Source organism: Salmo salar, chromosome ssa07 (genome assembly GCF_905237065.1).
Source record: "Salmo salar chromosome ssa07, Ssal_v3.1, whole genome shotgun sequence".
Taxonomy (NCBI): domain Eukaryota; kingdom Metazoa; phylum Chordata; class Actinopteri; order Salmoniformes; family Salmonidae; genus Salmo; species Salmo salar.
The window spans coordinates 39080311-39091388 of record NC_059448.1 but is presented as its reverse complement, the minus strand read 5'-3'; the positions used below and the strand labels follow the sequence as shown (position 1 = coordinate 39091388).

Below are 11078 nucleotides of genomic sequence, written 5' to 3'. Positions count from 1 at the left end.
GGAGGGCACACAGAAGGTCTGTTTGGGGTCAGAGGTTAGGGGTCAGGGGTAGGGGTGAATGGTCAAGGGAGGGGTCAGTGGTATGGCTGTCTCGTGGTCTGAGTGATATGGACGGTGAGGGAAAGCATAGTTCAACCTTATTTAAACTGATTTTGTACCTCTTTTGTGTGCTCCCCTCTTTTTCACTCTACATCTCTCTGTATGTCTCCAGCTCCCACTGAATGTGTTCAACAACTACTTCAGCCTGGGCTTCGATGCCAACGTCACACTGGAGTTCCACGAATCCAGAGGTGAGCAGTACTGTCTCTCAGGACTAGAAGCATTGTTCCTTTAGCTGTCTGACTACAGTAGGACACCGACTCTAACTGTTGTACCTCCTCCCTGCAGAAGCCAACCCTGAGAAATTCAACAGCCGCTTCCGCAACAAGATGTTCTATGCAGGGGTGAGTACCTGACAGACTTAACACCACATTACTGAATGTGGCGAGGAGGGAAAGGGATGAGGAGAGGGATGTGGAGGGATTTGGAGGGAGGGTAGAGAAGAGGAATGAATAGAGCGAGAGAGCGAGGTGTAGAGAGAGGGGAGAAAGGCGTATATAGAATGTAATGAGTTGTCTCTGCTTCCTGTCAGGCTGCATTCTCTGACTTCCTCCAGAGGAGCTCCAGGGATTTGTCTAAACACGTCAGAGTGGTGGTGAGTGTCTCACACACACACACACACAAACACGCACGCACACACATACATACACACACACACACACACACACACACACACACGGATCTGCTCAAACCAGGCTGTCAGAGTGGTGGTGTGTCTCACACACACACACACACACACACACACACACACACACACACACACACACACACACACACACACACACACACACACACACACACACACACACACAACACAGTGTCACAGGCTGACAGTTTGGGTTAGAGGGTCCTGACAGCCTGATAATAAACCTGCGACTGGACAGGTCCCTGGCTCAGGAACTGGAATCTCTCTACATTCATTATCTGGACTCAGTGAAACCTCTATTTCTCTGTACCAGTGTGACGGGACGGATCTCACTCCTAAGATCCAGGAGCAGAAGTTCCAGTGCATCGTCTTCTTAAACATCCCCAGGTAGCTATTCAATACACCCAGGTGACCTTGTGTCTATCTGACGCTGTTGGTAGATCTGTTGTCTGTCCATAACCTACCCCATAGTTTTATGCATGCACCATACTGTGTTTTTTTTTGGTGATGGAGTGTTTGAGGATTATGTATGTTTTAAAAAGTGTGTGTGTGTGTGTGTGTGTGTAGGTACTGTGCAGGCACCATGCCGTGGGGGAACACAGGAGACCACCGGGACTTTGAGCCTCAGCGCCATGACGACGGCTGTATTGAAGTCATCGGCTTCACCATGTCCTCCCTTGTGAGTGTGTGTGTGTTTGTGCACGTGTGTGGGTGTGTGTGTGAGAGAGTGTTTGTTTTAGAGTGCGCGCGCGTGTGTGTTTTTCTGTGTGTGTGTGTGTGTGTGTGTGTGTGTGTGTGTGTGTGTGTGTGTGTGTGTGTGTGTGTGTGTGTGTGTGTGTGTGTGTGTGTGTGTGTGTGTGTGTGTGAGTGCACGTGTGTGTGAGAGACTATTCAAAATTGTGTATTTCTTCTTCCTGTCCCCTAGGCGGCACTGCAGGTAGGAGGTCATGGTGAGAGGCTGCACCAGTGTAGAGAGGTGACTCTGACCACCTTTAAGACCATCGCTGTACAGGTGAGATATCACACAGGCCAACACTAATTGGATACAACACAGGCCCATACTACAGATATATAACACAGGCCCACACTAGTGATACAACCGATGATGTAGATAAACCCTGGATTGCTAATACTATTTATTGGCTTTGAAGCCACCGGTCGGCCATATTGGCACTCCCCAGATGGAGCAGTCCTCCATAGGAATCAATGGAATTCATGGAATTAGAATATTAACCTCTATGGGCTAGGTGGGACGCAGGCGTCCCACCCGTGGTGCACTCCATCAACAGCAGGTGCATTTCAAGAGCGGCAAATTTGAATCCAAATAAATGTCAAAATTCAAATTTTTCAAACATACAACTATTTTACACCCTTTGAAAGATAAACACCTCCTTAATCTAACCACGTTTTACGATTTCAAAAAGGTTTTACGGCGAAAGCATAAATTTAGAGTATGTTAGGACAGTACATTTACAAGAGTTGTGTGTAATGTTTTGTCAATTCAAAGACAGGGTCACCAAAACCATAAAACCAGCTAAAATGATGCACTAACCTTTTACAATCTCCATCAGATGACACTCGTAGGACATTATGTTAGACAATGCATGCATTTTTAGGCATTGAGGCGTTCAGTTACTGTTCGAATGAACGTTACAATGGGTAAAACGAGTGACCGAATCGACTTTGAGCGTGGTATGATCGTCGGTGCCAGGCACGCCGGATCCAGTATCCAGAATCAGCCGCCCTCCTGGGTTTTTCACGCACGATGGTGTCTACGGTTTACCGAGAATGGTGCGACAAACAAAAAACATCCAGTCAGCAGCAGCCCTGATGGGGAAAACAGCTAGTTGATGAGAGAGGTCAAAGGAGAATGGCAAGAATCGTGCACGCTAATAGGAGGGCCACAAACAGACAAGTGTATAACACAGGCCCATGCTACAGAGATACAACACAGACCCATGCTACAGAGATACAACACAGGCCCATGCTACAGAGATACAACACAGGCCCATGCTGCAGAGATACAACACAGGCCCATGCTGCAGAGATACAACACAGGCCCATGCTGCAGAGATACAACACAGGCCCATGCTGCAGAGATACAACACAGACCCATGCTGCAGAGATACAACACAGGCCCATGCTGCAGAGATACAACACAGGCCCATGCTACAGAGATACAGCACAGGCCCATGCTACAGAGATACAACACAGGCCCATGCTGCAGAGATACAACACAGGCCCATGCTACAGAGATACAACACCGGCCCATGCTACAGAGATACAACACAGGCCCATGCTGCAGAGATACAACACAGGCCCATGCTACAGAGATACAACACCGGCCCATGCTACAGAGATACAACACAGGCCCATGCTGCAGAGATACAACACAGGCCCATGCTGCAGAGATACAACACAGGCTCATGCTGCAGAGATACAACACAGGCCCATGCTGCAGAGATACAACACAGGCCCATGCTACAGAGATACAACACAGGCCCATGCTGCAGAGATACAACACAGGCCCATGCTGCAGAGATACAACCGCCAGTCAGAATGTATTTGATATGCAGTGTGTGTGTCTGTGTGTCTGGGCGCGCATGTGTGTAGGTGGATGGAGAGCCGTGTCGCTTGGCCCCCTCAACCCTCCGGATCTCCCTACGCAACCAGGCCAACATGGTACAGAAGAGCAAGAGACGCACCTCAGTACCCCTGCTCAATGAGTGAGTGTCACACACACACACACACACACACACACACACACACACACACACACACACACACACACACACACACACACACACACACACACACACACACACACACACACACACACACACACACACACACACACACTAAGGATATAGTCCAATATAGCACTAGGGATCAAGACCTCACTGCCCTCACTCAACGAGTGAATCACACACACACTCTCTTAAGAGAATGGCTAGAGGACTGGCAGGTAGCCTAGCGGTTGAGACCAGTAAGCGAGCGGTGGGTGGTTCGCATCCCCAAGCTGACACACACATCCTTCTTCCTGTGGAACTAGGCCAGGGTAAAGTCAGAGTCCTGCCCTAGTGAGCGAGTCACATAGCTCCCCAGGGCTACAGACACTATGAATGGGTCTAAGTGTACGTTTACACCGATTACGAAAGCCAGTGGTAGTTTTTGATGATGCCGTGGCTGCATTCTGTTGGGAAGAAGCATACACCAAGGAGAAACAGGGTCAAACTAGGCACTGCCTCAGTGTAACATCTGTCAAGGTGTAAACTCACTGCTGCTGTACGCACACACGCCCACAGCTCATTTTCTTGGTCTTTTTCAGGGCTTTGTCTCATTATATTTCCCTTCACACTGTTAGTTTCTCCTCTAACCGGCTGTTCCGCTTACGACCACCTGTTAGCAGGTCGTCCCAACAGCACTAATGCCTGTGTGTGTATCTAGCTGCCGTTGTGTGTGTGTGTGTGTGTGTGTGTGTGTGTGTGTGTGTGTGTGTGTGTGTGTGTGTGTGTGTGTGTGTGTGTGTGTGTGTGTGTGTGTGTGTGTGTGTGTGTGTGTGTTGCTCTTCACTCACTGTGGTTCTACTCAGCTACAGTAACACAGCTACAGCTGTGCCTAGTTGTTGCCTTAGTGTTCTGCAATACTACTCAAGTCTGTCATGGGCTTCATCCATGTCTTCATCATCTGCTGTTCTTTTTCGTCTTTTCTTTCTTCACCTCACTTCTCACCTTCGTGTGTACTCCTCTGTCCCTCTCTCTTTCCTTGATATTTACCCGACTCCCCTCTGGGCCTGTGTGTGTCGTCCCCCCTCCCCCGCACTCGCCCTGCCCTGTTGTGTGTGCGTGCACGACTGCAGTATTCAGAAAGTGTGTGCAGCAGACCTGCGCCGTCTTTCTGCTCCCCCCGACTCCTTCTCTGTGTAAGTACTTTAACCCTGCGCGCCGGCGTGTTTGAGAGAGTGTCTGAGAGAGAGAGAGAGAGAGAGAGAAAGACGGAGAGAAACCGAGTGAGAAAAAGAGAGTTAAGTTATTTGTTTGTGTTTGCGCTCGTGTGCCGAGTACCCGTGTACAGTAAGTGGGTCTGACGTCTAAAGTATATGGTTGCCGCTGCATGCCGAACCCTTTCTAACCTGTCGGTGTGCTGTCTCCTCGTGTCTGTCTCTGTGGGAGTCCACCCTGTCCTGCTCTGTGCTCTGTACTGTTCTGTCTACAGTACATGTAGCACAGTGTAATCTATCCTGGCGTTGCTAGATCGCAATCAATGAGAAAAAACGAAAAATACACACATCCTATTTGCTTCCGGGTACTGAACAGATTGGAATGGAGTAAAGAAGTGCGTCATGATGATTGAGATGTTTCAGCGTGCGCGTGTGTGTGTTCCTCCAGCCCCCATGCCGTCCCCGAGCGCCTGCGCCTCAGGGTCAACCGGATCAGTCTGCAGGACCACGACAGACTGCAGTTCGACAAGGAACGGCTCCGAGACATCTGTGAGTGTGTGTCTGCGTGTCCTTGTTGAAGCGTCCGTCAAATCAAGTCAAATGGTATTGGTCACGTGCACGTGCAGTAATCTCTAACAAGTAATACCTAACGGTGTCGCAACAATACACACAATGCACACAAATCTAAATAAAGAAATGGAATTAAGAATATATAAAGATATGGACGAGCAATGTCAGAGCGGCATAGTCTAAGATACAGTAGATAGTATAGAATACAGTATATACATATAAGATGAGTAATACAAAATATGTAAACATTATTAAAGTGACCAGTGTGCCTTTATTAAAGTGGCCAGTGATTTCAAGTCTCTGTATAGGCAGCAGCCTCTAGTCCCCATGTGTGTGTCCTGCAGCCAGGAAAGATGTTAACAAAGTGTGTGTCTGTCTGTGTGTGCGCGCGTGTGTGTGTGTTGCAGCGATCGCCGTGGGGATTGTGGTGGTGAGAGGGGACTGTGACCTGGAGACCTGCAGACTCTACATAGACAGGCTACAGGAGGTGAGAACACACGCAGACACGTGACACACTTGCACCACACACACACACACACACACACACACACTCGCACCAATAGGATTTGGCTTTGACGATTGTTGTATTTTCTGAAACACTGCTGGGCTCTCCTGTTTCTAACAGGATCTTCATCAGACGCCATCTGCTGGCCACCGAGTGCATTACCAGGTTCCTGTCTGTCTACCTTTCCATCTACTATGTCTGACTATGTTATCAGTGAGTCGTTATTGAACCCTTCCCTCCCCTTTCTGTAGGATGAGTGTCGAGGTCTACCGCGACCTGGCTCCGCCCACAGGCTGTCGCCCAACTGGAGCTTCCTGGACTGTGAGTGACATCAGTCAGTGACGTCACTCGCCTAGGGGTCAAAACGGGGTCAAAACATGAATCCGCGTTTCTGTAAATGTGCCAGAGCTTTAGCCTACTTGTATATACACATATCTCCGTCCGTTATTCCTTATGTAAAGTGGGACTCTGAAGTCTCTGCGTAAGGTTTGTTCAGCACGGTATGACTGTGTGACTGTAAGACATCGACTGTGTGACCGTAAACGGTTCTCTCCTTTCACATCGTCTCTCTAAACAAAGTCTCCTTTCCCCAGCTACGTCTGCAGACCGTTTCTACCGTATAGACAAGGCCCAGGAGCACCTGCACTATGTGACAGAAATCTGCCAGGAAGAGGTGTTTATCCTGGACCACGATGGACTAGCGGGGGGACCGGCCACAGGCATGCCTGACCTGGTGGTGGAGCCCAACTCTGGGTGAGAGACAGAGAAAGAGGGAGCGAGAGAGACACCACACACACATACTCACATACACAGATGTGTAAACGCGTGCATACACACACACACACAGCTCTAACGTTATTTCATGTTGAGAGTCGCAGTCCTTTCATCTATTTGTCTCTCTGGTACAGGAGCCCTCTGACGTCTGAGGAACAAGGTGGGATATTTTACGTCTTTTGAGAGAGGAACATTTCTAAACCCATTCCTGTTAACGCACACGTAACCCTATAACATTGTCTAACTGATAGTGATGCGTGTGTGTGTGTGTGTGTGTGTGTGTGTGTGTGTGTGTGTGTGTGTGTGTGTGTGTGTGTGTGTGTGTGTTCTTTAGCACTGCTGACGGCTGCCTCCTCTGGGGACCTGAATACGGTTAGATACCTCGACCTTCTCCCTAGCAAACATCTGGCTGTCTTACTAGAAAGAGCTCAAAAGCCATTCCTGACGTAATATGCGCTACTGAAGTCGATACATATGTTTCTCTCATAACTGTGTTCTTCCTGTCTCTCTTTCAGTTGTCGGGCAGCTTCTTTCGCGGGACCAGCCTCCTGGTGAGGGATTCTACTGGTTGTAGTGCACTACACCTGGCCTCTCAGCACGGACACACTGAAGTGGTCCGCTTCATACTGGAACACGGTGAGTGTGTGCTTGTGTGTGTGTGCGTGTGTGTTGCTTCTTATTGCATCTGTCAAAAGAGATTTTTTGCAAACCTCTGATGTTTGCTAAAATGTTTGCTCTGTTTATTTTCTTTTAGGGTCAAAGGTGCTCCTGGATTTAACCAACAGAGAAACGTAAGTCACCCACTGTCTTATGGCTTTGTTGTCTATCTGACGGTCTAACGTTGAAGAATGTCTTGTTTCTGTGCCTAAAGTAACTTTGCTATACCTCAAACGGATCAGGCAGCCTGTAGCTTGCGTGAAGTGTGTGCTCATGTGTGTGCTCGTGTGTGCTCGTGTGTGTGTGTGTGCTCGTGTGCTCGTGTGTGTGTGTGTGTGTGTGTGTGTGTGTGTGTGTGTGTGTGTGTGTGTGTGTGTGTGTGTGTGTGTGTGTGTGTGTGTGTTTTCAGAGGAGATACTGCCTTGCACAAAGCAGCCTCTCGGAAGCATCACGCTGTGTGTCATCTTCTCATGGACTCCGGAGCTTCCCTCATCAAGACCAATTTCAAGGTTAAAACCTCACACACACACACACATACTGCACACACACACAGTACACACACAGTACACACACAGTACACACACAGTACACACACACACACACACACACACACACACACACACACACACACACACACACACACACACACACACACACACACACACACACACACACAGTACACAGACACGACACGCACAGTACACACACACACACACACACACACACTTGTACCGTACAGCACGAACACACACAGACACACACACACTTGCACACACAAAGGTCGCACATGAGAGAGTTTGTTTAACGGAGTGTAAGTAGCCACACACGTGTGTGTCTGTGTGTGTTCACAGGGTAAGACCCCAGTGGAGCAAGCTCGTGATGCGGGGGACCAAGAGCTGGCCTCCTACCTGACCAGCAAACAGCTCCCTACCACTGTCTCCCACGAAGATCTAGAGACTGCTGTATGAGAGAGAGAGAGAAGAGAAGAGAGCGAGAGAGAGAGAGAGAGAGAGAGAGAGAGAGAGAGAGAAGACTTCACACGGAGAGAGGGGACAGAGAGAAGAGGATGAGAGATGGAGGAGAGAGGTAAGCCCCCTTCACCTCCATAGATTGACTGAGGGATGGACAGACGGATGGACAGACAGGAGCAGCCTGACGCGCTTTAGACTCCATCATCAGCATTACTCTGCTCTATCCTGCACAGGAAAATGTTTCATCAAAATCATTATTTATTATTTCTTTTATTTATTTATTGATTGATTGTAAACGTATGGGAGTGTTGGGGGTATGGAGTTGCCTGTTGTTCACTGAATGCCACGGTCTGGGCTAGGTTAGGGTTCAGGGGGTTAGGGGTCAGGGATCAGAGGTGAGGGTCCGCAGACACACATGCCCTCTCTCTCAGTGCGGCCCTGCAGCCTTACATACTGTACCAACGCGGTTCAACCACGGTTAAACCGCGTACATAGTTTCAATGTATGTATTTCCCAGAAGGCCTTTGTGAATCATTCAGACGTGTGCCAACGACACGCAGCACTGTGAGGCAGGGACAGCACCCAGCACCCTCCATACTACTACCACTGCTACATTAGGATACCACTACTGCTATCCCAACCACACTGCTGGGCTTGTAGACAACCAATTCTAAGCCTCCACAACTCCCCCCTGGAGGCCAGTGTGGGACTGAGATGAGTGGACAGACAGCTAGGCAGACAACGAAAAGAGAGACGGACAGATTCTCCATGCAGTTCCGGGGACCCATTACACACCCAACCTAGAGCTCTACCCGAGCAGCATGTACATACCTACAGACTGTGTGTGTGTGTGTGTGTGTGTGTGTGTGTGTGTGTGTGTGTGTGTGTTTGTGTGTTCAGTTCTTTAAGACTTGCGTGTGCGTGCATGTGCGTGTTTGTGTGATGGAGAGACAGAGGGGGAGTGTAGTGTGTGTGTGTGTGTGTGTGTGTGTGTGTGTGTGTGTGTGTGTGTGTGTGTGTGTGTGTGTGTGTGTGTGTGTGTGTGTGTGTGTGTGTGTGTGTGTGGGGGGCTGCTTGAGAGGGAAGAGTTAAAAAAAAAATTGAGCCATATTCAATGCAATATGAATGAATGACATTTGTGCATTTCTCTATTCATGTTTACATTACATTAATGTTTTAACAGTCCTTTCTGGCACCAAGGAGTGTTGAATGTGCAATTTCTTACCGTGCTGGTGTGTGTGTGTGTGTGTGGCTGTGTTTCTGTTATTGTGGACACCTCAAAGGGGTGGGTTTAGTTTATATGATTTAAACACTAAAACTACTGTTAGGTGTTGTAAAAACAGCTGTAATGTGTTAAGATGACTGTTCTGAAAACCATGACAGATGTATTTTAGTACTTGACCTTGTTTTATTTATTCAGCGTCTACCAGTGGTCGAATATGACCTGGGAAATTGAAATGTTTTTATGTTGTTCTGCCTCCCTCCATCCCCCACTATCCTGCCTGGATGTGCTTAGCCCGATAAACCATAGAGATAGATAGAGGAATCTAAATGAATATAACCCGTTTTAGCATGGGAATTTCCATTATGTTTTCAACCATTTTCTTTTAGTCAACTGGGTGGGGATTCCTATGGTTGGGACTTTCAGCCAATGATCCGAGCATTGTCTTCCACTTCTTCAAATTGGGTTGCCAATGGTTTGCAAATGGCTTTAAGATATATTACTGCCATCTAGTGGCCACAATAAATAAATGACACACAAGATTTTGTTCAGGATTCTAGAACTGCAGGTGGTGGTAAATCACCAATACTAGCTTTTCGCTTTTTTTCAAATACAAATTGAGAAGAAAATTGACTACTCTAAAATGGAGATGCCCATGCAGTCACATATGCCATTATGGCACAGATACAAAGATGAGTCCTCTATCTATCTCTATGAGACAAACATCCATTATTTATGATTATTATGAATAGATTGGAAATTATTTTGTATTATTTTGTGTTCTTTATTATTCAACATTGTTGTGCATGCCATTTTTCTGACCTCCTTAGAAGTTGCTACCACATAATAATGGCATCCCAAACTGACATTGTTATTGTTTTGTTATTATAATTATTAAGATTTGAATAGTTTTATACCTAAGTATATGGGTAAGGTTTGAAATGTTTAATGGTTCTACTTTTGCTTTTGTATTTTTCAGACCATGGGATTACTTGAATGTTGTTGTTTATTTTGTATTCTCTAAAAGTCGTATAGTGCTGCCTCTGACAAAGTTTCCTGTGTTTTGATTGGTCGTTGACGTGATGTCACAGTGCGGTCACAGTATTGAGGGCCTGTGAGGAGAGTCTCTTGAAGTCTCCCAACCTTCATAGTGTCTATGAAGATGAATTTGAACACTAGTGTGGTTGAATATCAAGGTAGCCTGCCCCTAACCCTAGGGAATAACCTAGGGAATATCCTTAGAGAATATAATAGGTGGAGAACGTAGTGGGAATGCTGTATATTCAGTCTACTGAGAGACCTTATCAGTAGTCAGTTAGTCTCCGCAGTGTGCCTGTTAGATAACCTGTAATGATAGTGATTCAGACCGGTGTCTGTGTCAAATACTGGAGGTGTGCTTTGCTTGTCTGGTACAATGGAACCAATAGAATAGTAGCAAAAGTGCAAACTCCACCCAACCTGCATGCTAGTCAAGCTAAATTAAGTGCACCTCAAGTATTTAACGTATTGGACCTAGGTCTGACATTTACCCTCTTATAACCCAGTAATACCCAGTACTACAGGGCATTGATAAGGCCCAGACATGGAGGATAGTAGCTGCTGGTCATACTGGGGACTACTACTTCTAGATTTCTTTAGCTTAATTTCAGTTTACACTGATTTCTCTCAATCCCATTTTTCCACAGGGATTGGTT

General features: G+C 47.2%; 1 protein-coding gene across 6 annotated transcripts in view; it reads left to right on the top strand.

Moving 5' to 3' along the window:
* Nucleotides 1–8167, top strand: part of LOC106609217 (diacylglycerol kinase iota) — a 52178-nt gene extending 44011 nt beyond the window's left edge. For 3 of the 6 annotated variants that reach the window (XM_045721962.1, XM_045721961.1, XM_045721967.1), the window contains exons 14-33: nt 1–16; nt 212–290; nt 388–443; nt 632–694; nt 1059–1132; nt 1313–1424; nt 1671–1757; nt 3359–3471; nt 4605–4667; nt 5134–5234; nt 5663–5742; nt 5881–5925; nt 6012–6081; nt 6354–6513; nt 6669–6694; nt 6869–6906; nt 7050–7170; nt 7289–7325; nt 7601–7700; nt 8043–8167. The exon at nt 1–16 is cut by the window's left edge and continues 110 nt beyond it. In XM_045721962.1, coding sequence (XP_045577918.1) covers nt 1–16; nt 212–290; nt 388–443; nt 632–694; nt 1059–1132; nt 1313–1424; nt 1671–1757; nt 3359–3471; nt 4605–4667; nt 5134–5234; nt 5663–5742; nt 5881–5925; nt 6012–6081; nt 6354–6513; nt 6669–6694; nt 6869–6906; nt 7050–7170; nt 7289–7325; nt 7601–7700; nt 8043–8159 — 1558 coding nt within the window. In that variant the 3' untranslated portion in view covers nt 8160–8167. The remainder of the gene's footprint in view (nt 17–211; nt 291–387; nt 444–631; nt 695–1058; nt 1133–1312; nt 1425–1670; nt 1758–3358; nt 3472–4604; nt 4668–5133; nt 5235–5662; nt 5743–5880; nt 5926–6011; nt 6082–6353; nt 6514–6668; nt 6695–6868; nt 6907–7049; nt 7171–7288; nt 7326–7600; nt 7701–8042) is intronic. The other 3 variants (XM_045721963.1, XM_045721965.1, XM_045721966.1) reach the window with 3 other exon arrangements.
* The last annotated feature ends 2911 nt before the right edge of the window (nt 8168–11078 follow it).